Below are 12,736 nucleotides of genomic sequence, written 5' to 3' on the forward strand. Positions count from 1 at the left end.
ATAGTTACGATTTAACAAAGAACTACTAAAATTTTAGAGAGTGGATTACTGACTGTTTAGAGCGGAACTACGGCTGTATAAGAAATAAAAATGGAAAACGTAAACTAAAATAAAGAAAATGGCTATCGGCAAATTACAATTCTAACTGAACTAAAGTATCCTGTTTATATGTTATATAATATATTTATTTACTTGTAGGTATATATTCATGAGGAACTGTTTGTAGTGCTTAATACAGCTGAGCTATTAAATCGCAAGGAATATGTACATCTTAGGTATCCGCTTCTTTAATAAAATTCCGCAGACATTTACCATAACACGAGTGCTTTAGCTACTTACATCGGGATCAGAGTAATGTACGTGATGTTGTCCAATATTTATTTATTTATTTAACTATACATATAAAATCGTCTGTCCTGACTGGCTATCAACGCACAAGCAAAACTGAAAGAAAAAATCCGTTACATAAAGAATTTTGGATGTTAAAATTTTAAGGAGTAAAATGGAAGGGATAAATTATATTGATATTTGATGATTACTTGGTGGTAGGGCTATCACAGCTGTATACATTATTAAAAACAAAAAAATAATAACAACTTATCTCGCATGGAAATCAACGAATCCTAACGCCATGCTGTTTATCATTTACGTAATCCTTATCGGGTATTAAGCCTCATTAATCAATGTTTTCTTAACAAGTGATTGAAAATTTATTAGCAAAGCTTGAGGGAGTTTATCATTGAAGCCAATTCTTGCCCAAAGAAGGTAGAATTGATTTTGAGGAGATTGAATCCAGGTATTAAAAGTATTTCTTTACGTCTTGACATGTTTTCATTAGCCCTTGGGATTTCGCGAAAAAAGGAAATCACCTGTGACTTATACTTGGTGGTAGGGCTTTGTGCAAGCCCGTCTGGATAGGTACCACCCACTCATCAGATATTCTACCGCCAAATAACAGTACTCTGTATTGTTGTGTTCCGGTTAGAAGGGTGAGTGAGCCAGTGTAATCACAGGCACAAGGGACGTAATATCTTAGTACCCAAGGTTGGTGGCGCATATTTGAAGTAAGGAATGGTTAATATTTCTTACAGCGCCTTTGTCTATGGGCGGTAGTCACTTACCATCAAGTGGCCCATATTCTCGTCCGCCAACCAATGCCATAAAATATATATGCGGGTAAAGCAGCAGGTTAAACTAGTTACAATAGTGTTCACGCCTTAATCATGCGTTTATCCGTCTCGACTCAAAGGTTAATCGAACAGTTCCATGATAAAATATAACACACTATTACAAATATATTACACACGTAAATCAGGAAAATATTTCGTTTCGTCACGAAGGCGATCCGTGACGCTCGACCTAGTCGGAGTGGGTACCAATTTTTCGTGAGTATTCCGGCGTAATAGGCGGCCTAGGTACCAAACTTCATGTGTTGGAAACATATAAACATGGAGCGTTTTCCATCGAGAAAATAAATGGTGTCGCGTTTTAATTGAATTTGACAGAAAAATTACGATCGTTGGTTAAGCTTTAAAGGACATAACATCTTAGCTGCTAAGGCGCATTGATGTTGGAAGGATGAAAAATATCAAACAACCCCAATATCAATGAACGTTACATGACTACAACATAATCCCAATTTAAAAAAAGCACGTTCCTTTCCACGTAAAACGCACTTAACATAATCTTGTATATTAATAGCGTAAGCCGATTTTTGTCCCAGTGATTATGGGACGATGGCTGCACGTAAAAAATGGGTTACGGTCTCATTTTTAAGAACAGAATATTATATAGGATTCCTCTTTTGCAATTTACAAAATTGTTACTATTTAACAAAGAATTAATTTTACAGAACGGAATTAATTCACTGGCAGTTTAGAAAACAGTTATCGACAAACTCCAATTCTAACCGAACTAATCTATACAGTTTGACATTAAAATGTCATCTTTATAAAGTTTCATAATTTTGGCGCCAAATGTAGACGAGTGACTCGCGGTTAACAATGAAATGAAATCAAAACAAAACCTGTCATTGGTTTCGAAATTCGAGAAATAAACGCGAAGTTTCGCGCGAGACACACTAGTTAACATTAGTTGTGTACTTTCTATATTAACTTATCTAACCGATAACGTGACCTCATGTTTAATTACACATACGATTATGGAAAATTAACAAGTTAACAACAACACGACACTCGTGTGATAGACAAATAATAAACAAAAACATTAAAAATTAGTAACGCGAGACTGTCCTGAATGAATCAATTAATTTATGGACACCGTCACTCGGGATGTTGTAGGGATTCTAACGATACCCCATACCTCCAATCCGTTTAGGAAATTTAAGTTATCTCAGAGTAAAGATAATCCCATACATATGTATATATGATAATTCCGCAGACATTTCTAACTTTGTCGTTTCATAAGTTCGAATAATTTGTAAAAAATACATCGGTAAAGAAGGCATATTATTCGATACAAGTTTATATAGATGATAAAAAAGCGTGGAGTTAATGCTTGTTGACTTCCAGGCAGGAGACATAACGTACATATATAATTGTATTTAACTAACATGACTGTATTTTTAGATGTTGAAAAAGAGTAACTACTGAGTGTCTTGCCGGTTCTTCTCGGTAGAATCTACATTCCGAACCGGCGGTAGCTTCACTTAATATAGTTTGTTAAATGACGATTCAAAAGTGCTTGTAAAAACTTACTTGAATAAAGTGTATTTTGATTTTGATTATTGAATGAGATATGTCTTGGGTACTCGGTTTGTACGAAGTTGCTTTTACTATATACTCTATTCCAACCATTTTAGGAATTATTTGTCAGTATGGATTGGCGAATAAATGGCGTTCAACGTCGACGAAACTGTTATCGAAATTTTGGAAGTAAGATTAAAGAGAAAATAAGTGGGTAAGTGTATAAGTGTTGTATTATAAATAAAGATATATTAATCATAAACTCTTAGTAGTGCACAATATAGCCGAATTATTAGCGAATCGCATCATATATATAAATCTAAGGTAACAATATTAAACATAACGATATAAACAAAATTAACTTCAAATTCGAACCCACGACCACATCAACACTATATCCAAACACCCTTCGACCATACTATTAAACATACGTCACGTAAATGGACGATATAATTAATATATAATGACTTGGCAAGTTCAAAGTTCTTCCGGTACGAGCGAACTCACATACATACATACATTCAATACTAACCTCAAGTAATACACAAAGGTCATTGTTCAAATCGAAACAAAGAAATTTTAAACACAAAGTAAATATTTTATTGTCTTTAACGGAGCGAATGAACGATATGACCGATAATTGTTAGACGCACCATTCTTTGACAGCATTCGGTTGTCAATCGTACTCCATTTAGACCCTGTACAAGAGAGCTTGATCTTTTTGACAGATGTAAATTTTTCTGATCGACGCAACTTAGCAATGACGAACATATTATTTTCTTAATTTTATGATTTTAAATATTACATATAATACAAAAGTTCCTAAAGATTCGAGCCTAAAGACTTTTTCTGTTATATATTATTGCTTCAAGGAAAAAAAAAATGCAGAAAAGGTCTTAAGCCCAACAAGCGGGTGCAAGCAGTGTTCTATCGAATTCCCCTCCGAAAAAGATTTCAATGGTCCAATTCTGATGGTCCAGAGCTGAACGGAGCTACCCCCATTGCGCGAATGGTCTCCTGAGTTCAGATATTACAATGACCAAAGTTTCTAGATTGCAATCGTTTTAATTAGGAGATTTATAAAGAATTACAGTTTGAATAATTTCCAGCTTATAATTCGCGTCCATAGCGGTATGAAGCAAACTTGAACTCCTTGGAAGTTCATAGGCTACTATTTTATACCAAACACCTGGCGACTAACCCCAAAAAACCAAGCGAAACTACAGGAAACAGTATTCTGTCTTGCCATTTCTTCTACCGATACAGTCAGAGCCGTCTCAAGCTATGCCTTATGGGGCCTTTGTGCACCCGTGAATTTGAGGCCCTTTTGCTAGATTTTTTTTTGTTTAATTTGGTAAATTGTTGGTTCTTCGGGGCCCTCTCAGTATATGTCCTGAGCACGTGCCCCATGTGCCCTATGGTAAAGACGGTAATGGATACAGTAGAATATATTGTCGATTTCAAAATGCTTTACTGTAAAGTTTACTTGGTTAAAACACATTAAATATATGAGTAAAACCTAATCAAATCACTTCAGGACCTCGAACACGCATGCACACACATATCTTAACTATACAAATACGATAAGCCCCGTACAGAAAACAAGAGATATGAAACTGCTTAGCAATTAAGACTGCCTCGCCCTTCGTGTATTGTAATCTAAAATTTACGTCACAAAAATCTGACAAAGGCAAGAAATACGAAATCAAAATCAAATAAATACGTCTTATCGGGATCCGTTAAATCGTTTCTGATAAAACTTTTATTAGATAAAAGGCGAAGACAATATTTATCCAGTAGTGTTATTTATATATCTTTGATTTTAATTTAATTATTTATTGTATTTATGTGATTTACGTTAACCCTCGACGTGCTGATTAACATTGGACGGACGGATAATAACAATTCAACCTCTTTTGACGGCAGACCTTTTTATTGGTATAAAGAAATAAGCCATATGATCTACATCTATTGTCAATACCAAAATTATAAATTGGACAGTATATCTGTCTGTTACGCTTCACGGCTAAACAACGCAACTGAAAAACTGGACAAATGGTCTGAAGCATGTTTGAATCCCAAGGAAGTACATAAGTTAGCGACCTCCGTGGTCGAGAAGTGTGTACACCGGTTTTCATGGGTACGCCACTCCGAGCTCCCAAGTTCGATTCCCGGCCGAATCGATGTAGAAAAAGTTCATTAGTTTTCTATGTTGTCTTGGGTCTGGGTGTTTGTGGTACCGTCGTTACTTCTGATTTTCCATAACACAAGTGCTTTAGCTACTTACATTGGGATCAGAGTAATGTATGTGATATTTGCAGACCCTCAGAGTAGCGTACCCATGAAAACGGGTGTACACACTACTCGACCACGGAGGTCGCCATATATTTGGATACGTTGCCAGCAAGCCCCCAATACAACTCAAACTCAAATTCCTTTAATCAATGTAGAAGCATTACACTTACTTATTGATAGTCAAATTAAACACTACCACCGGTTCGGAAAAGGAAACACCCTGAAGAAACTCATCGGCTTTTTTTTTTTTGTCAATCTAATTAAATACATATATTGAATATGAATAAAAAAAAAGAGCCAGGAGGCGATCGTTTCATTCCCAAGGTGTGCTATCAATCACAAACTCACTAACTGTATAGTAACCTTTCGCACACAAGCGTTCCTTAATTAATTAATTTAATTAGGTATAACTGATATATAAATATCAGTTCTATTGGGGGTTAAATTTGAATTCATTGTCAGATAATTAGTATTAGGGGTTAAAACCACACGAGGCGCCGCGCGCTGCGGTCTACGAAACGACCCCGTGACCAGCTTGATTTGAATTTAAATACTAATTGCAATCGATCTAAGCAACAACACGGTTTTAGTTGTTACTAGTTGCTGCACGCGGCGTCAGCTGTTAGGATTAAAAACGACCCCTTAACCTTAATTTGAGATCGAACTATTCATACTAAAATTCATCAATTTCGGTTTAGTAGTTCGGCCGTGATAAAACAACAGACAACAGAGTTACTTTCTCATTTAGAATATTAGTATTGAAGTCAAGATAAAGGAGGGACAAGCGCATGACTCACCTGGAGCGTCTAGATCAGTGATTCCCAAAGTGTTCCAGATGAACCCTGGGGGTCTACGTAGGCGTGAATAAAAAATGGGGGTCCATAAGATGTTAATCAACGAAAATTTATCTGCTTTTAAAAGTAAAGAGCAAAAATGTAAGCATAGTTTTTATAAGGGCCTACCTACATTGTTTTAAGTAACCTAACTAAGCAGATAATATTTTAATAAGGCAAGCGACTGTTACTTGTCCAAACTTGCGTATTCGATATTGTGTACAGACTTGCAAAACGCTATCCGCCCAATGCTTAATGCTTGTTCTGAAAACTCGTAGGGTTACTAAGGATAGAATTAAAACCACCAATATTAAACAAATTTAAATTTAGTTCATATTTTAGTGTTTCTCTCAAACTGTGGTTACGGACACACGCCAATAGGTGGTCCACGAGAAAAATAAGTTTGAGAACTACTGGTCTAGATTGTCAAAGTTCGAACGGTACGTCAAATACATCGTAAACAACACTCGTAAAAAAAGAAACGAGCAAAACTTAACATGTACGTTAGTATTCGTTAAGTCATGTTTAATGTCACGTCAGTTCAAGGTTAAAGTTGTTTTTATATTTATCATAACTCCAGCTTCCATTGAAATAGACGATCGAAGATCAACAACTACAGAAACTGAATAATCATAAACAAGATCCCATTCTGATTAGTGATCTAGACTTAGATTTAAGTCATAGAGTCAAGTCATTTATAAAAAATACGTTGGTAAAGAAGGCATTTTATTCGATACAAGATTATATTGATGATAAAAAAGCGTGGAGTTAATGCTTGTTGACATCCAGGCAGGAGACATAACATACATATATAATTGTATTTAACTAACATGACTGTATTTTTATATGCTGAAAAAGAGTAACTATTGAGTTTCTTGGCCGTTCTTTTTGGTAGAATCTACATTCCGAACCGGTGGTAGCTTTACTTTAAATCGTTTGTTAAATGACGATTCAAAAGTGCTTGTAAAAGCCTACTTGAATAAAGAATAATTTGATTTGATTTGATACAAGTAGACGGACATGCAAATGACCTAGTTGGTAGTAAGTGGTCACCAATGCGCAGACATTGGTCGAAATAAATTTTAAACATGGCCAATGCACCAACTATACTATTCACTAAACCTTCATACAGCAACAAAACTATACTGTTTGGCGGCCAGACAGGCTTGTACAGAACCCTACAACCAAATCTGTTGATGCTGTGCCTGAACTTTAGCCAGTTGTGTTGGATGTCTGTCCAATCAGATTATTATTAGTCAGTATATTAGAAAGTAAATAGTATGTGTACTTGCACACAATTAAACACTGATATCACTGTACAGCTGTCGATGTTGAGTTAAGCCAAATTGGTCAGACGGACACATAGCAATTGCTCTATATAACACTAAATTCAGTTATTTTCATAATGCAATCAATTTGTATGATATATATATATATATATATATATATATATATATATATATATATATATATATATAACAATTGGAAATATAAGTATTGACTACCATTTTCCCACTGCTGAGCAAAAGCATCCTAAACTAAAATCCTTTTGAAATCCTCTTGGAGTATGTTTGGACTTTGGTTTGGATTGAATATAAAACTAGATTTTGTATGTTTAAACAGTATAATTTCAGTAACAAACCCACAGTTAACAAAATAATATTTAATGTTGAATAGCCTGCTTATTGAAGAACTATTCAACTTTAGGCTAACAACTAAAGGACTAATCAGAAACTATAACAAGCAACATACTGGTATTTAAATAATAAAAAGCACTTTGCCATTTATTCATCATATATACATATATAATCATGTATTTTAATTCAAACACAATGTAGCTAAAACCACGTGGCAAGTTTCGACGATAGATTAACTAATACTGTACCGATTCCTGTAAAATACAGTATTTCTTTTTTGTCGATATATAATTTATGTTGACAATAAATAAATAATTTGCGTTTTATGTCCTTGTAAGAAACTAATCACCCCCTTGGACATATTTAAATGATATGTTTTATCTCTTTACTGTTTATTTGTATGAGATATACAATAAGATGAAATTTACATTTTTCGTGTCAATAGTTAAACTTAGAGGGGGGACACAGAGCATACACTACTTATAGAGTTATATTATATACTAAAACTACACTCGGTCAGTAAAGGGGGAGTGATAGGGGTCATATACTATATACCCTACCACAATTATATATGTTAAAAAGAAAATGTTATTCAATGAATATGATATTTATCTTTTATTTATTAATTTAACAAAAAACTTGAATGAAAGAAACAATCACAGAGGTCTCAAATATAATCAACTGGCCATTAAAAATAGTGGACTTCCATTTAACACCTCGTCAATTTAATAAACATGACCTACCCCAAAATCTTTAGCTGCGAACGCAACTGACGAAAAACTTCTACAGTATGCTTCTCATAAGTTTAATATGTACTTGCTTAAGTAACCTCAGTTTTGCATTACAAAATAGATCTCCTTATTTATTATAACAGATTAATTTGTTTTGTTGTAAATGTAATTGCTCAACTATGCAACAATATTTTTAAATAGATACAATTAAGAATCATTAACTTCGTTGAAACGTTTTTGAAATTCGTATAGTTTAGAACTAACTTTATAGTATCGTCGAATAATGCTACATTAAACGATTAGATGTCTGATGAAACAAGACCTATGTTCTTTTGTAACCTCATTATTAGCATTAGATAAGTCAACGTTATGTATTGATTAGCGTTTTAATTAATAGTAAGCCATTAATTTGATAATGAATAAAAAAAGTGTTTATCAATGACTAATTTGCTAAATTTGGTGTCTTTACCGACGATGTGTATATGTAAACTTTTTAGCTCCAAAGGTGTTAGGTGATACACAAAAAAAACCTTGGAATTCTTGATAACCAATAACACAGCCAATTCTTTGTAAATGCCGTGTAAACAACAATTTTACTCAACGTTTTCGACAAAGATAAAACAAAAATATCGGCACTTCACCTAGCATATAAACAGCCGTATTCGTGTTATTTCTTTAAGCATTACGATCAAAATTCGAGATACCAAATGCGGGTGATACTTGCATAGCATCTGTAATTGTTAAATATAATATGTATGTACATTACTTACCTCGAAAAGTTTAAGTAAAATGTTCACATAAAGCCGCCTTACACCCAAAGATTTTCCAATAGATGCCAAGAATATCACACACAAAATAAGAAGCAGGAACGGCGTGTACAATATAGAAACGGCTACCGACACAAACGACACCATTAACGCCATATTGCCGACTGATTGATTGAAAATTCGAAATTATCAATCGTTTAATGAATGACAAGAACGAAAATGGCTTTTACGTCATACTCATTGTGACGTCTTCATTCATGTCTGACAAAGTCATTTCAGAATTCAGATGCATTGTAATGGAGCTGCCATAAGTAAAAATAATTTATTTTCTTTTCGATTCGCTTTTGGGTAAATTTTACTTTTATAAAATATTATTACTATGAGCATCTTTCATGTTATAAAAATATTTAAATATAGTGAAATAGTTAAAAATAACATATTTAAATAAGAACAAATTTTATACCTAACATTTTGCGTAATAATAATTTTGTTGCATTGTAAGTGGTAACACTATCACACCATAACCTTCGCGAAGGGAAAATAATTTTAGTTTTACTAAAAAAAATCCTGTTTGGATTTTAAATTCCTAAAACACTAGAAAAATGTCGGATCTTCCATTTGGCCCCCCTGTAAAAGTATCCCCATTGATCAGGGTAAGTTAACTATTAAAAATTAATAAATTGAAATTATGTAATAGTACAGTGTTTTTGAACTTACATTCGATATTTAAAAAAACTACTTTTTTATAAAAATAATTGTATGTAAAGGCTTAATATTATACTTCTAACTATTTACTTCCATCAGATATAATATAGCGTTGTTTATTATATATAAAGAAATTTTTGAATAACCTCACTTAACAAAAAAAAAGTCTGATATGTATATCAATATACCGTATTACTTTAAAATTGAAGAATTAACATTAAACATCATGAACGTTTAATGTTTATACGTATTAATAATTTGATATGTATTTTTTTTTAAATTGACATAAAAGAAAATGGTAAGGGAATGAGAACATTTAAAAAATGCTTATTTAATTAATTTTAGTGAATCTGCCAATTTTTTACAACCATGATATGGATTATTATACTAAAGACTGATCATTTAGCATGTAAGTTCTTCTCTACTCTTCTCTATCACCAATAGGAATACTATGTATTGTTGTTCCAGTTTTAAGGGTGAATGAGACAGTGTAACTATAGGCACAAGGGACATACTAGTTCCCAAGGTTGATAGTGCATTAGTGTTGTATGGATGTCACTGTTTCTTATGGCACAAATATCTCTGAACAGTGGTAATTTACCATCACATGGCCTTGTTGCTTGTCCGTCTTCCCATAACCCTATATCAATGTTGATTTCCTTTGTTAAAAAATTTAACTTAAAGAAATATGCTAAATTAATAATAGTCCAACAGTAAGATTATTTATATATTTAGAAAGAGTATTTTTTTTTTATGGCATTGGATGGTGGACGAGCATATGGGCCACCTGTTGTTAAGTGGTCACCACCGCATATAGACAAAGGTGCTGTAAGAAATATTAACCATTCCTTACATCACCTATGCGCCACCAACCTTGGGAACTAAGAAGTTATGTATTGCACTACAAGAGAAGTTAAACTAACAAGTCAACTTTTTTTTTTGTTTTGGCTTTTATTTGTGCCAAGAGGGCACAGATTATTTCGCTAATTTATTATCTTGGAGTGGTAGCTACGCTAGACACTCACCTAATATCATACTATTTTACTAGTGTGTGTGTACTTTATGGGTAACTGTCGTCCACTATTTTGACACATTTTCAGTTTTGACAGTCTATCTAGACATAATTAATCAGGGCTTACATGAATACTATAATATAATAGGTAGATGCAAAATCTGTGAAATAATGTCCATAAAATTAAGTATATTATTTAAACATTACAGTTTGGTCGTTGGTCATTCCTTACCGCTGGTATTCTTTATGGAGCCTTCCACCAAAGCAGGCTGTCAAAGAAGGAAACCAAGCTTCGTGAAATTGAAGCTAAGGAGAAGGTTATCAGGGACGCAAAGATGAAGGAGGAGAAGGCCAGAGCAGCAGCTGGTTTGTGACTTTTTTTAAGTAGATTTTAAACTAATGTATAAAAACTCCTTTCTTCAGTTCAAAATACTCTAATTATGACAAAGTTGAATTTAACTGTATATTAATGTATACATTTTATTTAACATTGTCATCAGTTTAGAAACACACACACCATCTAACATTTTTTAAAAGCCCTCCAATACCTCTTATCCTTTTTCACAGATAATAAAATTTTATGTTGGCTCATAAGTCAAGTAACAATATTAATTATTAATTCCAGTAGACATAAATAAAATTATTGATTCAATATATAAAGTAATAAATATTATAAATTATCATATTAAAAAAATTACATCATTTGCTTACACAAGATACTAAACAACTCTTCCACTACACAATGCCCAACACCTTGACAGTTGGGATATTATTATCTGTAAAATATGCACAATTTTTAGTCATGGTCACTAATAAAGTGTTATCAAAGTTTTTAAATGTTTAAAATTAGTGTTATATAATGATGACTCTAGATGTAGTATTCATTACTCGTGAAGGCGCATCTGTTCAAGTTCACTTATCGCCGTACATTAGTATAAGTGAAACTCATGTTTACAAGATGTCTTTGTGTGTGTGAGTCAACTTATAAGTGTACAGACAACAAAATAATACAAATGATATTATATAACTAGTAATATAATTGAATGACCCACCCTCCTGAGAAAATAGATCTATAATTGTTAGTACCATAACTTTTATAGTAAATTATTAGTAAATTTGCAAGTAATTAAATTTTGATGTTTAATATTACACAAAATCAAAGCAGTTAAAATACCAAATTGCAACAAAACGTCGGGTTGTTTAAACAAATGACTAATTTATCAATTTTCTATCACACTTTTGACTAAAACACCTGATAGGAAACATAAACAGATGTTTTTTTTTTTGGTCTATTATCTCAGCAATTGTTGTCATAGTTAGCTAACAGCCTTATCTTAAGCCTTTTTTAGCTGATATTAATAATTTATTATTCGTTTTCAGCCGAAATGAAGGCCTTGGAAGAAATGATCGCAAAGAAGTGAATACAAGTCAACATCTAGTTTATAAGGCGATAGTGGATACCATCTGTGTTGCCATATTAAAATACACCTTGTTACATAGTAATACTAGATAAATCTGTGCTCTATGGTAACACTGATTATTTTATAATGGCAATAATTCCATCATGTTTATAATAAATGTATTTATGAATTATAGGTGATTAAAAGTATTTTCGTCTTTTATTTGGCATAATCTTTATCTATAAACAGTATAAAACAATGTCGCTTTCTGTCTCTGTATGTATTTCCGCCTAAAAAACTATTTTCGTATGCTTACTTGGCTAAATTGATAATATTTATTGATTTTATTACATATAACACTTAAGGGGACTACATGAGCTAAATGCAAGTTTTATAATGCAAAAAAGTATATGATCCAATGCAGTAAACCAAATGAAAAAAATATATGATAATCTTCAGGATACATGCTAAGTATTTGTTATTTTGAAAACATGATATAATTAATTTGGTACGATAGAAAAAAATCACAAAGTTACCTCTAAAAAGATCTTTTAATCAATAATAACTATACTTATATACGTTCCATAATTCTGGTTTTTTGTCAGATTATTCTACAAGCAATATACTATTTAACCTGGGTGTCACTTTTTT

The 12,736-nt window shown here is 32.7% G+C and overlaps 2 protein-coding genes across 3 annotated transcripts in view; one reads left to right on the plus strand and one right to left on the minus strand.

Annotated features, from left to right (window-relative positions):
* Window positions 1-9,157, minus strand: part of LOC125074609 (glycerol-3-phosphate acyltransferase 4) — a 29,005-nt gene extending 19,848 nt beyond the window's left edge. For both annotated transcript variants that reach the window (XM_047685967.1, XM_047685966.1), the window contains exon 1: window positions 8,972-9,157. In XM_047685967.1, coding sequence (XP_047541923.1) covers window positions 8,972-9,124 — 153 coding nt within the window. In that variant the 5' untranslated portion in view covers window positions 9,125-9,157. The remainder of the gene's footprint in view (window positions 1-8,971) is intronic.
* A 304-nt stretch (window positions 9,158-9,461) lies between these two features.
* Window positions 9,462-12,294, plus strand: LOC125074662 (ATP synthase subunit e, mitochondrial). The gene is made up of 3 exons (XM_047686042.1): window positions 9,462-9,621; window positions 10,895-11,051; window positions 12,066-12,294. The coding sequence occupies exons 1-3, from the start codon at window positions 9,571-9,573 to the stop codon at window positions 12,104-12,106; spliced, it is 249 nt and encodes an 82-aa protein (XP_047541998.1). The 5' UTR covers window positions 9,462-9,570; the 3' UTR covers window positions 12,107-12,294.
* The last annotated feature ends 442 nt before the right edge of the window (window positions 12,295-12,736 follow it).

Source organism: Vanessa atalanta, chromosome 28, assembly GCF_905147765.1.
Source record: "Vanessa atalanta chromosome 28, ilVanAtal1.2, whole genome shotgun sequence".
Classification (NCBI taxonomy): Eukaryota; Metazoa; Arthropoda; class Insecta; order Lepidoptera; family Nymphalidae; genus Vanessa; species Vanessa atalanta.

Coding starts and splice junctions, on each gene's coding strand:
- LOC125074662 (XM_047686042.1), top strand. CDS start 9,571: ATGTCGGATCTTCCATTTGGCCCCCCTGTAAAAGTATCCCCATTGATC. Junction 9,622..10,894: donor AAGTATCCCCATTGATCAGG/GTAAGTTAACTA, acceptor TAAACATTACAG/TTTGGTCGTTGGTCATTCCT. Junction 11,052..12,065: donor GAAGGCCAGAGCAGCAGCTG/GTTTGTGACTTT, acceptor ATTCGTTTTCAG/CCGAAATGAAGGCCTTGGAA.